Consider the following 19943-nt stretch of genomic DNA (forward strand, 5'->3'; position numbering starts at 1 on the left):
TGATTTCGCGTGGCGAGTGATCTAGACGATTGCTGATGGGAAACGTCGCCAGTTGGCCTATTCTTGGAAAAATAGGAAATGCTGGTTCAATCGAAGTGAGATCTTCCTTTCAAGTTTTTACAGTGAATGTCTAGAGTCGAGATTGAACGTCACGTGCACACAGCTTCATAGTGTAGCAACACGGCACTTACGTAGTGACTGTGTGGCAGCTGTATGTGTCTACCAATTAGTGCAGTTGTTAAAAATAACAATTCTGTTGGGTTTTACCTTTGCTATTAATCGATTAGGAGCTGAACCTTTACGTTAAATTTCTTGTAAATCTTTGCACTCTAATTTGTATTGTATGGATGCATATGGGCAGGAGTTAGCGTTCTGGTTGTAGCTACCACGTTGTCTTACTATTTGCAATTGCGTGTGGGGCTGGGTGAATGGACGTGGCTGCTTGTAAAGAAATTTTGTTGATTGCAACATTTGGTTGTTTCTTGCATATTTTTGGTCTCGTTAGTTGTTTCCATGCATTACAGACTACAGTGTGTTGTTATCAATTACACCTCTAGTGTCCTCACGTATTAATTACATTAAATAAGGAATCCAGGTTATGTGTACTAGCTGCATGGATCTTAGTAGCTTGTGTATGCACTACTCTAGGCAGAAAGTAGAGCTACTTGTTGATGTCAGTCAGATGAACTAAAATAGGCTGAAGACTGCCTTTTAGGGGTCGGTCATTTATTAAGTGTCCAGGGGGAGCTGGGTGTGTGTGGCAAATTTGCTGAGGTCCATATAGTAACCCTGCAAAATATGCCTGCTAAGAGTGTAGCCCCCACTGTCTGTCATGACCCTACAGTGTTCTGCCCAGGATTTTTGTAGTTGTGGTTGGGTATTCATTGCATTAATGGGCATGGTATGTTATCAGGGTGTAGATATCTGGGAAAGAAGTAGAGCAAACTCTTGGACATCCAAGCATTGTCACTAAACAGACAAGAAAATGCCAAATAGAAAGTATCGCACTGTTGATGGTCCATGATCTGAAAGAGCAGACTAAGAAAGCTGCAACTTCTGTCGATAGTCAGGGAACTATGTTGCCCAGTATCACGTCTATATCACAGCATAGTTGGACGTCTGAAATCCATGCATTATTAGTTGCAGGTTTCGAACAGCCAGTGCTCCTGTCTAGCGAAAACCCTGCAGATGACTTTGACTGGCTCTGTGACAGGGCGATTAGTATATTACCTTGCTTGTCACTAACATGCAGACTGCTGTGTTGGATCTCACACCACGTCAGTGCCTAATCGATAAATCATAGTATAGATTGTATCATAGCAAGGAGGGTCTGCCGTCGTGTCAGAGTGTTAGAAAGTGCTCACCTTTCAACAAACTGCTTAACTTCTAATGTTCAAAACTCTAGCTAAATTGTATAATGGTGGTTGGAACATGCAGAGTGATGGTCGGTGTTTGTCGGTGATGGTCACCTCTGACCACCGTGGGCAGAACCGTGGACCTCTTCCCCATATATGTGCATACACACACAGTATCTAGAATCATATAGGTATGTACAATAGAAACTAGTCTACTGCCTACGTATAATTTCTAAAGTTTGTCATTTCCATTCAACTCATGGACAAACAAGTAAGAAAGAATTGCCGCTTTCAGCAACACAAGTTTGCAAAGGCCTTAGAAATAAAGATACTGTTCTTGCATACAATTCTATAGTATACATACAGATAAATAAATGAAAAATTATGATCGCCCAACAGAAGATGACCCAAATGCTTAGAGTGACGTACCCCTGCAAATCACTGAATTTCAAACTTATGGCTGCTCCAGCAAATTTGCCAGCCCCTTCCTCTTGGACACTTAGTAATGACCGGCCCCTTACTAGATTGTTTTTGAACCACCTATAAGGCTAGATTATAGTGGAGGGCAGATTGACATTATACAGTAATAGAACATTTACCACACATGATGGACCAGGAGTGGTCTGTTGCAATGTTAGATATCTTTAGTTTATTTATCTTGCAGATGTTTGCTAATTGATATCAAACTATTTAAGATATTTAGTGTACGTATCTTGGACGTATACTCTCTAGTGCAGTTTACAAAAAATGTTTAATATATTTATTTAATTAATTTTATCAAACAAATTTATTTCTAAAAATTAAATATTTCTGACACAATGTTTGTCATTTACAGTACACGTCTATCAGACGTCTTTGTTTTCTTGTAATAACTTGACGTCACAGTCATTTACTTGTGTGTGTGTACACGACTTAATTGTTTCTTAGGACTGAATAAAATGTTCTAACAATTTATGCTTGTATTGTCGCATCATGTGTGTTACGTATAGAATTTGTTTGTGTTGTAGAGCAAGGAGTACCATCTACCCAATAATCCTAAAATAAATGTGAAGACGTTCACACAAAGGGTGAGTTGTTTGTGCCTATAATTTTCTGATAAAGTTTCATTGAGGCTTACTAAACTGTAGTTTGTTACATATATACATACATACATACATACCTATGTGTATATATATATATATATATATATATATATATATATATATATATATATATATATATACTGTACCGGTCAAAAAGGTTTACTCAAATAGACATTCACACGTGTCATTATGGCATGTAAAATTACAATTATCCTAGAAAGGTCTAACTGTTACATTGATTCAGTATTTTGTGTGTAACCTCCTCTAGCGTCTATCACATTGTTTACTCTCGTAATCATGCTATCAACAAGGGTTTGTGTTCTTTATTTCGGCACATTATTCCACGCTGTCTCCAAACATTGCCACAGCTCTGACGTGTTGTGTGGCAACTGCTGCTGAACAACACGCGCAAGATAATCCCGCATGTGCTCAATTGAATTAAGATCCGGTGATTGAGCTGGCCAGGGACTAAGAGAGCTGTAGCTATTGTGCTGGAGCCATTTTTGAACACTCTTTGCTCAGTGAGCGGGAACATTGTCATGCATAAGTGTGACGTACGTCACCATGTGGATACAGGGGCACCTTTGCCGGAGGGCACCTGGATAGTTATTTACCTGTCCCGGATGATTCTTTGCAGACCAGACCATGTCATGCAGTGGCTGCACTCACCTGGGTAGGTCCTTACCTCTCCCTCACTGAGTCAGCTCTCCCGGTTTCATTCTTTGTCTGTTTGCCTGTCTGTCTGTCTGTCTGTCTGTCAAATAGAACAATCTGTCAGTCAGTCAGTCAGTCTGTCTGTCTGTATGTCTGATTGTTGGTTGGTTGGTCCTTCAGTCAGTTGGCTGGTCTGTTTGTGCATCTGTCTGCTTGTTTGTTTGTCTGTCTGTCTGCATGGTTGTAGTTAAGTTTGTATTGTCTGAGTATCTTATTGTCTTGTGTTGGTACAGTAACTAAACATTAGTTATTGTGTACAGAAAGCTCGTAAGAAGGCGTTTGTAAGATGGATGATGTGCTTCTTCATTGGTGGATTGATTTCTGTGATTTATCGTGGAGTTAGCTACGTGGTAAGACGACCGTATGAATATGAGGTAGTACGTGTGACTTTTGATGGATGTCTACTGCTTCTTTAATTAGAACGAGAAAGTTGGTGAAGCTCACTACGAAGTGCTAGAGAATCGTATCTTTAGTGTTCATGTTGATGCACACGTGGCCATTTCGTTAACATAAATATATTAATTAGAAATAAACTGTAAACGACATTGTTTTGAAAGTATGCATGTGTTTACAAGAGTTAGTAAGCTAATTAATTATTAGTATTAATGTTGTGCTCAACCAGATCAGTCTGGTTTGTAAAGTCTATTACAAGTACCGGAAGCAAACCCTGCTTCAGAAGTACTTATCACAGCTGTCTAGAAAGAAGACATGACTTTATGAAGGACCCGAGGAGATCGCAGAAGCACTGTTTTCTGTAAGTGCTACAGGTTGTGATGACCTGGAATAATGTCCAGCCACCGTGCAATACCTGCGTGCACTGTGCCCAAGGCTCCCAAGACCACCGGAACCACCAACCACCAGTGTTCAACAATGCCACATGCGGCTTATCTCCACTCGCAAGTCGCTGTACTTTGCCAACTTCTCAGCATGTTTCTTGCCAATGTTGCCATCAGCAGGACAGCTGATATCAATAAGAAGACAAGTGTTTGTCTTCCTATTTCTGAGACAGATGTCTGGACGATTGGCTTTGATCTTCCTGGCAGTGGGGATGGTGGTATCCCACATCATAGTAATGTCATCCGTCTTCACAAGCCTATTTAATTAGTATTAAATTAATTAATTTATTATTATTAATTATTGTCGTGCTCAGCCAGATCAGTCTGGTTTGTAAGGTCTCTTCTAAGCACTAGAGGCAATTAAGCCCTGCCTCAGATGTGCTTAGACCATTATGGTTGTCTAGACAGAAGACATGACTTTATGTAGGATCTGACTAGCACTGTTTTCTGTAAGTGCTGCAGGTTGTGAATACCTGGAATAATGTCCAGCCACCGTACAATATCTGTGTGCATTGTTCCCAACCCTCTCAACACCACTGGAACAACCTGTGTCTGACACTGCCACATGCGGCTTATCTCCACCCGCAAGTCACTGTATTTTGTCAACTTCTCAGCCTGTTTCCTGGCGATGTTAGCATCAGCATAGTATTAAATTAGTTGTTTACTTATTAATATTAATTAGTATTAGTATTAAATTGATTAATCATTTATTACTATTAATTAGTATTACCATTAAATTTATTAATTAAGTATTTGTATTAGTGTTGAAAACTAACCGTTAGTATGTTATCTAAGAAACTTTGCAGACGTTATTTGTTTATGGTAGGAATTTCTTACAGCATGTAATTTCATTATAAATTTATTACTGTGCACACACACACACACACACACACACACACACACACACACACACACGTACACACATGTACACACACACAGATGGACACACACACACGTACACACACAGATGGACACACACACAGACACACACACACACACACACACACACACACACACACACACACACACACACACACACGAGGTGTATTGATCTGTGAGTGTTTGTTGCAATCTTTGACCACAAATTGTAGTCGTCGAAGAAGGCAATCTTGCTGGAGCATTCGTAAGTGTCACTACATGTCCTAACATCATGTACGATTAGTACATTGTCGTTTGTGTTTCACAGTTTGCTAACACTGCCATCATGTTGACACTTGCCCTCACTGCCGTATCTCTTGTTCTATGGGAAGTAGGTTAATAATCAATTGTGTTAATCGTGATTTATACAATTGATTGTCTATATTGCTTATTTGTCTCACTCTGGAATGTTGTTGATTTTTTTGTCGTAACAGCCGGCAAGTGGAGGGTCCGGCATTCCGGAAGTTATTGGATTTTTGAACGGCGTATCAGCAGAACGACTTATGGATCTGTCCACATTTATAGCAAAGTTGCTTGGTGTTATGTGCGCAGTCTCATCCGGATTGTTTGTAGGACCTGAAGGTAGTCATGTTAAATAATTTAATTTACACACACACATTTTTATTTATTGTATTTGTTTTTATCACTTTAATTTCATACGTTGTTTTCTTGTTTAGGTCCAACTATTCACATCGGTGCACTTCTTGGTGCTTTGTAAGACACGTACACATCACTTTGTTGTGTGTCCGTTTGTTGTCACTTGTACAAGAGCTACTGTATTTCTTTGATTAAAACCTCATGCTCAAATAGTAACCCAGGGTGTATAGTAACTCATGCTTGAATGCCCTACTGCTTCTACTGTTGTTTGAGTAATAAATAATCTTTTTGAAAATTTTGCCTTAAAAATAACAGAAAATAATATTTTGGTCTCAAAAATTTTTGGTTGTCCATGCAGGCTTTTGGATTTTGCGTGTGTGCATGAAACAAAGTCTAAAATGGCTGCTAGACGGAAGTGTGCAGCTCAAGATGCAAACTAGAAATGTTTAGAGAATTGAATCAGTTTGAAAGAATAAATAAGAAATAATTAAGTTGAAAAATGAATAATAGTGCACGTCAAGACCTCGAAGAATTAAGATTCATAAAAATTCTAAATTATTTTTGGAATCTGGAAAAGAATTAGTCTTGAAAACATTAGGAGCAGCAGGGTAGTAAGATGAAGTGTGGTCAGAGCTCTGAGGCTACGACGTGTTGCGGAAACTCTCAACAATGGTGTCATGCAAGATTGTTAGAAAACGTTTACTTTAGAGAGGAAACGAGACCCTGTATTGGAAGCAGAAAGGAAATCTGTGATGTCATAGTGAAACTTGCTCTTTCGTTGTGAGAATCCAAAGAACAGTAGCTATCCAGAGTTTAGAGAAGAGATTAAGATATGTATTACAATATTGTTGGTTGGTTGTTGAAAGACCATATTACCTTGGTAAACAGATCTTAATTGACAGATGCATTAAACTGGTGCTTGTTTGTTCTCTTAAAATGGTTGAAAGAAAACCCATGCTTGAATAGTAATTAACCCATGCTGAAATAGTACCCCATAGTTGAATAGTAGCCCATTCTCAAATAGTAACCCATACTTGTATAGTAACCCAGGGTGTAGAGTCATTGAAGAAATATAGTAAGTCATGTTTGAATAGTAACCCAAGGTCTAGAGTGATTGAGAAATAGTAACTCAGGGTTTTTAATCGAAGAAATACGGTATGTTTTGTTTGTAGTATCCTTCGAAGTATTGTTGTTGTTTGCAAGCGATTCAACATTTTCCGAAGTCTCCAGAGATTAAAGTATGGCAACATGTTGATCTCATATTACAATCCAACATTGATGTGTTGCTATGTTTTGTATTGCATTGAGTAGGAACGACAAAGATGAGAGAGACTTTGTTGCTAAGTATGAAATCATGTGTTCGTAGTCAATAAATGTTTTTGTTTTGATATGATTGTTGTGTGTTTAGTGGAGCTGCTGGAGGTATCGCTGCTGCTTTTCATGCCCCAATTGGAGGTGAGTATTGACACTGTGTGTGTGTGTGTGTGTGTGTGTGTGTGTGTGTGTGTGTGTGTGTGTGTGTGTGTGTTTGTGTGTGCATGTGTGCGTGCCTGCATGTGTGCATGCATGCGTGTGTGTGTGTGTGTGTGTGTGTGCATGTTAGCACTGTTGCTGTGTTTAGGTGTCATCTTTGCTCTTGAAGAGGCAATTTCATATTTTAATGCAAAGTTGGTTGCCCGAACGTATTTGGTATGTGACTGCAATAGTGCTAGAAATTTAATTGTGATTGATTTATCATTTTAGACTTGTGCTGCTGCGTATTACGTTTTGTTTTTTCTGGAGACACACGGATCCAAGGTTATAAACAAATGTTGTAGCATGAAAAGTATGTTGAGTATGTGTTAAACAGTTTGTTTGTTGTTCTAGTTTGATACTAATCTTTTCACTGAGTTTCAACTTGATTTGACATGCAGGATCACTTACTATGCACAGGTTTGTAGCAAATGGAATAATAAATTAACAAAAAATAATTAACTTATAATAAATTAATAATAAATTATGGACAAATAAATAATTAATTAATTGTCATGTTTTTATGGCTAGAGTCAGGGTGGAGGTGGGGTTACATATTGTAGAGTTAATATTTATTTAGGTATTATGTGGAGTTAGTGATATCATTTATAATAAATAATTAATTAATTAATTGTGAACAAGTTCAATACATAATTTTGTGGTGTGTATAAACTTTATGTAACATGTGGCACAGATCAAATGTAACTAACACATGGTTAGAGTTTGTGTGTTTGTTGTTTGTTTGTTTGTTTGTTATATGGTTTGTGTGGCTTGTTTGCAGGACATTTTTTGGTTTGCTATTCTTGGAGCTCTTGGTGGTTTGATTGGCGGCGTCTTCAACTTTCTTGTGTGTACTGTCACAAAACTGTAATGTAAAATGCAACGATTGTGTGATATGTCAGCGTTGTTGAAGAGTTTTTGTTGCAGGAGGATTAAGTATATTAATCCACTTGGTTGGAGACGAATTTTAGAGGTTGGTGGCTGTTGGTGGTTGATTTGTACGTAACACACACACACACACACACACACACACACACACACACACACACACACACACACACACACACACACACACACACACACACACACACACACACACACACACACACCACATTCAAAACCAAAGAAAGACAAAGACAGCTAGAGCAACAACAGAAGGAAAGAGGAGTAGCAAAAGTTGAGAACAAGCAGACAACAAAGTTATGAAGCATACAGACATGCATTGACATTAGAAAGAGCAAACTACCATGATTCAAAATCTCAACAACGGTCAATGACATGTGAAACGTCTGTCAACGATATCTCTTATCCTTCATAGAATCGTTCACACTACATTGAACAATAATTAATCATTAATAAATAATTAATTAATTAATAGAAATATTTGATGTAAAATTTGTTTCTTGATTGTTTATCTCAGGTTGTGGCGGTGACATGTCTAACATCAATTTTTGTTGTGTTTGTTCCATACAACTACCCATGCACATCAGCTGTAAGACATACCTTTACATCATAGTTGTCTACTTCTCATTTCGTTTATCTCTTATAGTCATCACTAGTTGCACATGTTTCTGATACTTTTCCGTATTTCAATGGCAGCAGTGACGAGCTGTGTGTCAATCGTAAGTTTACATCTAGAGATGTTGTTATATATACAGAGACAGCACGTACATGCAGACACTTGAGAAATACTATTGTAACCAATTATTTCTCATTTAGTTGTAACATTTTAATCCTTTTTGCTTTTGCCTGCAGTATTACAGACAGACAGACGAACAAAAAGGACACACAAATAAACAGACAGACAAACAGACAAGCAAACAAACAGACAAACAGGCAGACAGACAGACAAACAAACAGATAAACAGACAAACTGACAGACAAAGAAGCAAACAAACAGACAGACAGACAAACAGGCAGACCAACAGACAGACAAACAAACATACAGACAAACAGACAGACAGACAAACAGGCAGACCAACAGACAGACAAACAAACAAACAGACAGACCAACAGACAGACAAACAAACAAACAGACAGACAAACAAGCATACAGACAGACAGACAAGCCCTATTGGCTTGGGTAGTATTTAGTGCTAAGATGGTGTATAATAGTTCAATGTTTGAAAATATATGTATTGACAAACAGACAGACCAACAGCTAGACAGACAAACAAACAGACAGACAGACAAACAAGTAGACAAACAGACAGACAGACAAACATGCAAACAGACAGACAGACAGACAGACAAACAAGAATACAGTCAAACAAACAGACAGACAAACAAACAGACAGACAGACAAGCAGACCAACAGGCAGACAAACAAACAGACAGAAAAACAAACAGACAGACAAACAAGCAGACAAACAGACAGACCAACAGACGGACAAACAGACAGACAAGCAAACAGACAAACAAACAAACAAGAATACAGTCAAACAAACAGACAAACAAACAAACAGGCAGACAAGCAGACCAACAGGCAGACAAACAAATAAACAGACAGACATATATTTAATTAATTTTCTATACCTAAACTGAAACTTGTGGCAGTTGCCTGTCGGTGAAAGTCTATTTTTACAAAACTGGTCACAAGCATGGCACGACCGTCTTGTACACGTTTGTATTCTATAATATTTTATGTTAATTAATTAAACAATTTGTCACATTTTAACACGTAATGTTGCTGTTGTGTGCTTACTGTACATGTAGGCATCATTTCTGGGACTATGCAAAAATATCCAGAGGTTTTTATTTCATATGAGAACTACACAGATGAGGTGCGAGCAACAGCTCATAAAGTAAGATGAAACATCAAACGTTAATAAAGGATTTTAAACAGTTTGTGTGGTGGGATGTTGTAGTTGCTAGGTGAAGAGCTGTTGCTGCGGAGAGCGAGATGTGAAGAGGGAACGTATAATGAAATTGCTTCCTTGTTTTATGTGGTGAGTATACTGTTTGTCTGTCTGTCTGCCTGTCTGTCTGTCTGCCTGTCTTTCTGTCTGTCTAGACAGACAGACCTAGAATGTTGTTGCAACCTCATGTACGCGGTGGCAAAGTTGGCATTAGAGAAGTGAAAGCTCGGTATCAGCGTTTCCTAAATTTTTATTGGAAAGAGCAAATCCATTTGAAGAATGTAACTGCACAAAAACAACCGTCATATGGTGACAACAGAAGAAAAACTGCTCTACGTTTGGTTAAGTCAGGTGAAAATTTCTAAGGCAGCCAAGGTTTTGACAAGTCAAGGTTTGGCTCCAGAAAGTGATGATGTTCTTCAAAATGTTGAAGCTAAAACATCCGGTAGGAAGCATTGATTCTAGTAAGATTCCTAGTGGGTTGGGTATGCCAGATCCTATATGCCTTGATAAATCTGTTTTTGTCAATGCTATTGAACGCTCTACAAGAGGATCAGGGTGTGGACTTTCAGGATGGAGGTATGAACATGTTTGAATTCTACTTGATAACGAAATCACTTTTGATTCATTATTGTCAGTGTGTAATACCATAGCTTCTGGTAATGTACCTCATACGATCATTCCATTACTTTCTGCCTTAAAGCTTCAAAGACTGGATCTGATGTAAGACCAATAGCTATTGGAGAAGCCTTTCGGCGACTTACAGCTAAGACCATCTGTCAGCAGAAGTCCTCTGATTTTTCTTCCTTCTTTTCTCCCCTACAACATGGTATAGCTACACCTGAGGGAGGGGAATTGCTCACACACCACATTCAAATTCTACTCGAAAAGAACCCTGATTGGTCAATTCTTAAAACGGACGTCACAAATGCTTTTAACTCAGTGTCTAGAGAGTGCTTTTTACAACAAATTGCACATCAGTTTGCAAATATATACACTCATGTCAAGCAACTGTATGGAGAGCCCAGCTTCTTAACTTCACTTAATCTATGTCACCAGCAAAGGTGTACAGGTACTCTCATCAAGTGAAGGGGTTCATCAAGGTGACCCTTTGGGTCCGGCTCTGTTTTCTGCCACTATCCACTCTGTTCTGTGTGAAGTATTGACTCGACATAATGAAGTCACTATACTTGCATATTTGGATGATGTGTATGTGGTTGGGCCAACTTAAAACCTTAAATCAGTTCTTGAAGATCTCAAATCTTCTTTGCTGAAAGTTGGGTTAGAAATTTGTGACAGAAAGTGCGAACTGTATTGCCCATGTGGTGAGTGTTGCAATTTTCCAACTTCTGTTCTGTTGCATACGATGGAACTATCATTTTGGGCACTCCTATAGGGAATTCAGACTTCATACGATCTTGATGCATTAATATAGCCAAATCTGGTGATTGTCTTTGTTCTGAACTTGTCAAGTTAAATGACAGTCGAAGCTCAATGTTGATTTTACGTCACTGTCATGTTCCTGACTGAATTACCTGACAAGACAAATATTTCCTGTTGATTTGCAAGCAACAGCAAACATACATGATAATATGACTAGATTATCATTTGAAGCATTAAAGTTACAATCATCTGGATGATATCAATTGGAAACAAGCAACTTTAAAGATCAAATTTGGTGGGTTTGGATTGACACAGATCAGTCAAATTTCACCAGCAGCTTTCTTATCTTTATGGTGTCAAGCCATGAAAGACTTACTGAGAGGTTTCCATAATTTTTTGATTTAGTCAACTATCTTCAAAGCAGTAAATCACTGCCAGGGTCAACCGGCTCCACTGTGGCCTCTTCCTATCAAGCTTTACCACCAATGCTCAAGTCAAACCACGAAGATGGAGAACAACAGTTTCTTGATAACTTTATCTCATATCCAAAGAAATTACATCATCGATTATCCACAAAGATTGCCAGTGATAGTGCTACTGATAATATTATACAAGCACAGTCTGATAGAGATGCAGCACGGTTGAGATCCCTGGAAGGACGAGGGGCCGGTGCATGGCTGGATGTCATCCCCACATCTGCTAAGCATGCTGTAAAAACAAACGAATTTTCTTTAGCATTTTACCTGAGGTTGGGAGTGGCTCTATCTTTCACCAATTGGATTAAAAGGTGTGATTGTGTTCATGATTTGGATGAATACGGATACCATCTTTTGACCTGTAAATATGGGGTGGACCTGTGTGGTCTCACAATTCAGTCTTAAATGGGTGGAGTGAGTGCCTGTCTGACCTTCACCTTCCCCATCAAACAGAACCAAGACATCAATACATCAATACTGAAGAGCATCCAGACATTACAATGTTTGATCCAAATACTGGACAGAATTTGGATCTTGATGTGCCCCTGGCTCATTCGTGGAGTGAGGACATTATTAGGAGGGCTAGCAAGGAAAATGGCCATGCTGCCGCGACAAGAGAAGAAAAGAAAATGAAAAAATATTCAGAAGAGCTTGTTCCAGGAGGATGTGTATCAAGATGTGTTCCTCTTGTGATAGAACATTTTGGGAGGTGGGGCATGAAGGCAGAGACTATTTTGCAGCATTTGTCACAGCGGTCAGCAAATCCAGAAGCCAATTTAATGTTTCTATGTTCATGTCATATTGGAGAAAAATATTTTCTATAATTCTGCAAAGATGCAATGCCAAAGTTATCCTTAGAGAACTTTCAAAACTGTCATGTAATCATGGTGATTTAGATAGATTATTTGATTTTGACATTCATAGTCAAGTCCATTAGTTAATGACTTTGTTGTTTGCAAGTACTGATTTGTATTTTAAAAATCCTAGCATGCGTACAAGTAGAATTTGTATGAGAATAAATTATCTGTCTGTCTGACTGACTGTGTCTGTCTGTCTGTCTGTCTGTCTGTCTGTCTGTTTTATGTCTGTTTTTCTGTGTGTTTGTCTGTTTGTGTCTGTTTGTGTGTCTGTTTGTTTGTATGTCTGTATGTCTGTCTGTCTGTCTATCTGTCTGTCTGTCTGTCTGCTTGTCTGTCTGTCTCTGCTTTTATTCTGTTTGTCTATTTGTCTGCTTCTCTGTCTGTCTATCTGTTTGCCTGTCTGTTTATCTGTTGGTCTGATTGTCTGTCTGTCTGTCTGTATGTATGTACAGGATGTCATCTATATGTTCTAATAAAATATATATAACAGTTTGTGTAGATTTGGTTATACTAATCTGTGTGTAATTGGTTGGTCTAGTCGGGTCATACAGCTGTTGCTAATCTTTTCAAGCAAGGAACTTACTACTTCCTCAGTGCTGGTATGTCTTATCATTTATCAAATATCTGTAATTGTGTGTGTGTGTGTGTGTGTGTGTGTGTGTGTGTGTGTGTGCATGAAATCAACTCGATCATCTATTAAGATACCTTGACATTATAGCAACATAAAATTATGTTTATCTACTCTTCTGTCTGCTGGCCCGTCAGTCTGTCAGTCTGTTTGTTTACTGTTCTTGCATGTACACACTTTAGCATCGTCTGTTAACATGTTGTGTGGTTTCAATCATGTGTAGGAACAATCATTGCATTTGGTGTCATCTACTTTCTTATGGCTGGCCTAACAGCAGGTACAAGCATTGCATCCGGACTTGTCATCCCAACTCTTACAATTGGTGAGCATTGCCATGCATCTCTTCTGCGCGCTTCAATATATTAGGTTACTATAACAAATGTAAGGCAATTTATGTATAATATATTAGTTATAATAAATTATTTATAATAAATAATATATTTTAATTTATGTATAATATATTAGTTATAATAAATAATATATTTTAGTTTATGTATAATATATTAGTTATAATAAATTATTTATAATAAATAATATATTTTAATTTATGTATAATATATTAGTTATAATAAATTATTTATGATAAATAATATATTTTAATTTATGTATTACATATATTATTTATTAACAATTTTTGTACATGTGCTATATTACTTGATTATCTGAAATCTATTGAAGTTATACTAATGATCACGTGTTCAACATTATCATTCATCAATATTTCTTCTTGTTGTCATACATTTTGTTGTGTATCCAGGAGGTTGTATTGGACGTGTGTATTCTATTGCTATCAATGGTTAGTGATTGTTTTGTGTGATATTGATGATTAGTTGTTTAGTGATATTTTTATGTGAATTAGAATGGATTAAACATCCTACTGGTCAACATGTTGCTGATCCTGGAACGTGGGCAATGATAGGAGCTGCAGCATTCTGGAGTGGGACGGGAAGGATTACTGTAACAATAGCAGTTATTATGTTGGAAATCACAGGGTGTGTGTGTGTGACAGTGTGTGTGTGTGTGTGTGTGTGTGTGTGTGTGTGTGTGTGTGTGTGTGTGTGTGTGTTTGTATAGAATTGCAGTTTGTCTTTGTGTGTTAGTAAATTCCGTTTCTTACCTGCGATCATGGTCGCTGTTGTTGTGGCCAAGTGGGTTGGTGATTGGATGAATCACAGTCTCTATCACGCTTTGCTGCATCTCAAACACATTCCATACTTGGGAGATCCACACAAATCGATGACTACAACAGGTGGGATACGACATTCTAGCAGTAACAATTAACAACATTTTGTTTTGGTTTTTGTCACTATGGTAATTGAGGCATTTGTCTGTGTGTTTGCTTGCATGTTTTTATGTTAGTCTGTCGTTGTTTGTTTGCTGTATTGTCTGCCTTTTTGTCTGTCTGTTTGTTTGTCTCTTTGTCTGTCTGCTTATTTGTTTTGGCTGTTTGATTGCTTGTTTGTTGTTTGCATGTCTGTCTGTTTTTCTGTATTGTTTGTCTGTATTTTTGTTTGTCTGTCTGTCTGTCTGTCTGTCTGTCTTTCTGTCTGTCGTGAAGATTGTTGACAATAAACTTGCTTCTGTCTGTCTGTGTGTCTGTCTGTCTGTCTGTGTGTCTGTCGTAGTTCTTTATTGAATACGTCATCAAAACTAGTACAACATCACTAACACTAAAACAATGCTAAACATAAACTACGAGTCTATGGGACCCAGCTAGTCGTGTCTATCTGTCTTTCTGTTTTTGTTTGTTTGTTTGTCTGTCTGCTTCTTTGTTTTTGTCTCTTTGTCTGTTTATTGTTTGTGACTCATGCAGCACTTCATTTTCACAACTACTTTATCTACACAGCTTTGTGTGTCTGTAGAGATTACATTTACTGTTTAGTACTGTTCTAATTAAGCATTAGCTGACATAGATAATAATGTTATCTGTTCTTGAGTGAGAGTTTCTGTTTGTCTTTTCAGCGGGTGAAGCTATGGTTAGAGAAGTCGTCACGTTTAGTGAGAATGAATCTCGTAATGAAATAGAACGTGTTCTTAACGAAACCACACATCATGGATTTCCAGTTCTTCATCACAACGAGTCTCGAACATACATGGTACAATAAGAGTTGTGTAGACAGACAGTGGAAGGGCAGGCACAATGACAGATATGCAGCAGAATAGTGTGTAGGCAGGGAAACGTATGACAGTCTTACACACACACACACACACACACACACACACACACACACACACACACACACACACACACACACACACACACACACACACACACACACACACACACTACGACTATATAGGTATTTAGACAATTGTTATGTATTAGAGTATGTACTGTATTCCTGTAGGTTGGACTGGTAACTCGGTTGCATATTGAGCAAGCACTAGATGATCATCCAGCTCAAAACCAGGTAAACATATTTACTACTAATTTATTAGTCTTCATAATTAACTGTTGTGATGGTAACTTGTTTAGATCCCGTTGTGTGATTACATGGATTGTACTCCCTACACAGTACCTCCAGGTTATTTCATCTATGATGCCGTTTAGTACGTAACATTGCTGCTAATATTTACTTGAAAATGTAACTCATTTGGTTCTTATTATCATGCAACTTGAAGTTTTTTCAAGAATATGGGGCTACGCCATCTTTGTGTTGTGAACAATCAATTTGAGCTGCTGGGAATCTTAACAAGGTTGGACGATTGCTGTGTGTGTGTGTGTGTGTGTGTGTGTGTGTGTGTGTGTGTGTGTGTGTGTGTGGTGCTGTAGGAGAACGAAAACATCCGGGAACTTGCAGGGTTGCAGGTTCAAGTCACAGTGATGGCGAGCTATGGCACACAATTGCTTCTCCCGACTCAGGAGTAAGCCTCCAAGTAGCACATGGAGGCCCTGTCTCTAGAGGCAGGGGAAGCTATCTCCGCAACTGACCATAAGGTCGACGTTGAATGATGTGGAGGGCTTGACATTTGTCCGTGTGTGTGTGTGTGTGTGTGTGTGTGTGTGTGTGTGTGTGTGTGTGTGTGTGTGTGTGTGTCTGTGTCTGTGTCTGTGTCTGTGTCTGTGTGGTGCGATAGCTCAGTTGGTTAGAGAGTCATCTTACGGAGTGTTTACATCCGGGACCTTGAAGGATTGCAAGTTCAAGTCACAGTGATGGCGAGCTATGGCATAATTTCCTTACGCAAGAAACTAACACACATTTGCTTCTCTCGACTCAGGAGTATAAATGAGTACCTGGTCATTGACTGGGGTCCTAAGCGGCCATCGGCTGTGACGTGACATCAGCCACTGGGGTCCTGGTGAGATTTCGGGTGCTTACACCACTGTTGGCTTCACAAGTTGGTGCTCCTGCGAGTGCCTGGCCCAGCTCCAGGAGTTTGCTAGCGCAGGCCCAGAGTTCCCTGAGTAGCGCACAGGGCCCAGCTTAACAGCTGGGGGCTTGACCTCTGAGAGCCAGCTCCTGACATTTAGGATTTTTAGGTGTGTGTGTGTGTGTGTGTGTGTGTGTGTGTGTGTGTGTGTGCGCGCGCGCGCGCGCGTGCGTGCATGCTTGTGTGTGTGTGCACGCTAGTGTGTTTCAAGTTTCCTGATGCTATTGAAGTCTTGTAATGTAGGAAAGATCTGGATCATACATCTCATGAACATGAACATCAACATCATCATGGAAAAGCCCATAAGCATGTAGACCATGACGATCATGATATTGAGAGTCAGTCCTCTCGTCACTCAGACAAGAAGATGGCGCCATCTCTTGAGGTTCCACTTTTGGAAAACAAGATGGAGACAGAAGAGACCTGAATTCTCATATTTACTGACCTGCTGCAATACAAGGCAGTGTACTCCACTGTTTACACAAATTCATATTTTGTATTCTCTCTCATTCCGGTTAGTGTACCATATCATTCATGTTTTTTACTTTGTTGTGGCATGAACTGACGGATTTGAATTATGTCAGTAAAGGATTGGTTTTTATGTAGCAACCCAAGGTGTGCCATGTACTCACAGTAAGTTGTTGTGTGGACACAAAACACGTAAATTATTATTACAAGATATACTAATCACACTACCCCTACTAGAACTTAGTACTAATTTATTACTAGAGTGAGACTTCAGGGGGAGTATCACACAGGGGAGGAACAGGATGTGGCAGTGAACTGTAAATGGTGACAAGATGTACGATGTACAGTACACTCCGTAAATGTTGCTTTATCCAAGAGAAGTGATGATATGGAAGGTGGAGAGTACGTTTACACTGAAATTTGTAGGAACATAAATATCAATGAGTAAATATCTAGTTTATGTTACAAACACCAAATGTCACAACAAATTGTCTTTGGACAATCACTAGAGATTATAATCTAACAAATACACACAAATTGAAAGAAAATGGAAAATATTAGTCACACTTCAGACTTTCTATTCAATGTTCAGTATCCCTCCCTTCTGCTGTGATGAGTTCTCTATTCTGAGTTGAGAATGCAGCATGTGCCACCCGTTTGTATGTCGTGTGGAAGAGGAAACCATTTGGTAGATCTCTCATCACATCATATAATTCTACAATATTAGAAGGAGAACAATGTGTTGTGTCTTTCCTCCAGTCCCCAACAGGTTGTTACAGACTGATGTTAGTATAGGCCAACATGTGGTGGTAGAGGGCTTGTTCTCCATTTTCTATCACGAACACCTGCACACTCAACAATATTACTAAAGCAAAACCATCAGTCCCTCCTTCCCCTACAAACACTGTTATTTATAATAACAGAAGAACAGTCACGACGTTTTGTTTACATGTCATCCATCTTAGACCAATGACCGCTGTGAAGGTCACACACATGTGCTGTGTTCACTGTCTCCTACCACAAACAGTGAGTTGTCATGAAGAGCAACAGATACACCATACAACAGCAAATCGTTTGGTAGAACTGCGAAGAAACGCCATTTGTTGTCTTCATTCAAATAAAATTGTTCAATCACAAACTGATGTTTATCTCCATCCTCCACACACACCAGACACACACCTTGATGACACACTACATTCCTGATATATATGACCATTCTTTCTCACAAACATGTCCCACTTGTCATGGTTCCTAGAATTTTGAAAACTTTCTTTGAAAAAAAGAAATAGGTGTAGCTAGAGACTGTATAAAAGTTATAGAAACAAGATCTATAGATAATATGAACCAAAGCCAGACATCATTAGTAAATCAGCTGTTCGTAACTGCACGCCTATCTGGGAGTAACTGCGCACCGAACTGGGTCCCCATCTGGGCGTTACTGCGCGCCAAACTGAGCGTTCATTTGGCGCAGACGCGAATTTTTTTTGGGCCCCGTTGGGTGTGGCTTTAGCTGTTTCCGTATGCACTTCCTTGCGGTTTGCAGTGGTCTGGTAGTACGAGGCTCGGCAGTCAATGGACATCTTGCAACGGCGATTTTGACATAAACGAAGTCCTGTCTTTTTGCGCACCTTTCAAGCAGTAACTTGCGCCGTTCATTGAAAAGGGGCCTCAGTTTTTGTCGTCTGCTGAACGTGGTTTCCTCGGCACAAATCAACTTCAATAAATTACACGACAGGTAAAGTCATTTATAATTACTATTCTTCGCAGTTAAGCAAATTTTGATTTTTCATAAAATCTTTTTTCGGGTGCGATTTATGCGTCAATATTGACACTGTTGCATGCACTGCATACATCAAATCATGTACTATTTATTGCAAATTTATTTTCTATGTGCAATTAACTAAATAATATGCAGAAAAGTGCAAAGTACTCAGGTAATATAATTCTATTTCACAACTACTAGGTTACTAGAAAGATTTATTAACAGAGAAACACTTTAATAGGGTAGGATACAATTAAAATAACTGCATGTGATATGTGTGTGTAGCAGAGCTGCCAACTTTCCCGCATTGAGCGGGAGACTCCCGCATTTGGGACCCTTCTCCCGCCTGTTCGCATTTGGCGTCAAATCTCCCGCATACTCACCATTGGTGGGTGTGACTAATGGGTGTGGCTGATGAGTGTGCTGTTAGCATATCAATGTATTATATTGTATACTAGGATCCATGGCCTGTCCTTCGTACGGGCAAGATACTGTGGACACGTCACGTGTAATTTTTGTTGCGAGGTTTCGGATGTGCTGAATGAATTCAAATCTTGCTCTTCCCGCTTGTTTCGATAAAAATCGACACGCTCCCCATGTAGCGCTTGCTGCAGAAAATGTGTAGGTTGGATTCGGTGCAAATGCAATCGGAATTTGAAGAGAAACGAAAGCGCTAGAAGAGTAAGTTTCGTCGGCGAGAGATATTCGATTGCTCGAAGCTTTGCGAAGGACGACGATGCATACAGTCTACACAGGACTGGTGTGGGCGTGTGTTCAAATAAACTGGAATGTGTAGCGTTTGCGTCATCGAGAAATTTCAAGTGGGGGTCGATCCCTTGGAAGGGGACCCGGTGCATAACTTTTAAAACATTTTTACGCAAACCTTCCCCTGTCCGTGCTGAGTGTGCGTGCCGATTTCTATTGCGAACGGACAAAAGACGTGGCCGCCAAACATGAACACACACACACACACACACACACACACAGATGATCGGAGCTTTATATAATGTGTGTCAACCCCTCTTTTCATCCGACTCTTCTATGGTTGGTCAAAATATTAATTAACCGGATATAGGCGGAGTCTGTCAAGCAACTCTAATAACTATCATGCCAAGGACGTGC

At 39.1% G+C, this 19943-nt stretch overlaps 1 protein-coding gene across 1 annotated transcript; it reads left to right on the top strand.

Annotated features, from left to right (window-relative positions):
• Positions 1 to 6: 6 nt before the first annotated feature.
• Positions 7 to 17200, top strand: LOC134176600 (chloride channel protein D-like). Its single transcript, XM_062643262.1, has 30 exons — positions 7 to 95; positions 2363 to 2422; positions 3412 to 3501; positions 3572 to 3614; positions 5079 to 5110; positions 5174 to 5236; positions 5340 to 5487; positions 5583 to 5619; positions 6675 to 6740; positions 6814 to 6846; positions 6911 to 6957; positions 7124 to 7191; positions 7246 to 7299; positions 7369 to 7434; positions 7796 to 7881; positions 7942 to 7987; positions 8435 to 8506; positions 8564 to 8636; positions 9730 to 9818; positions 9882 to 9962; positions 13130 to 13190; positions 13443 to 13541; positions 13977 to 14015; positions 14079 to 14211; positions 14320 to 14468; positions 15182 to 15315; positions 15568 to 15630; positions 15696 to 15769; positions 15842 to 15916; positions 16835 to 17200. Exons 1-30 carry the CDS (start codon positions 36 to 38, stop codon positions 17016 to 17018), a joined length of 2325 nt encoding a protein of 774 aa, XP_062499246.1. The 5' UTR covers positions 7 to 35; the 3' UTR covers positions 17019 to 17200.
• Positions 17201 to 19943: the final 2743 nt, after the last annotated feature.

Source organism: Corticium candelabrum, chromosome 2 (genome assembly GCF_963422355.1).
Source record: "Corticium candelabrum chromosome 2, ooCorCand1.1, whole genome shotgun sequence".
NCBI lineage: Eukaryota > Metazoa > Porifera > Homoscleromorpha > Homosclerophorida > Plakinidae > Corticium > Corticium candelabrum.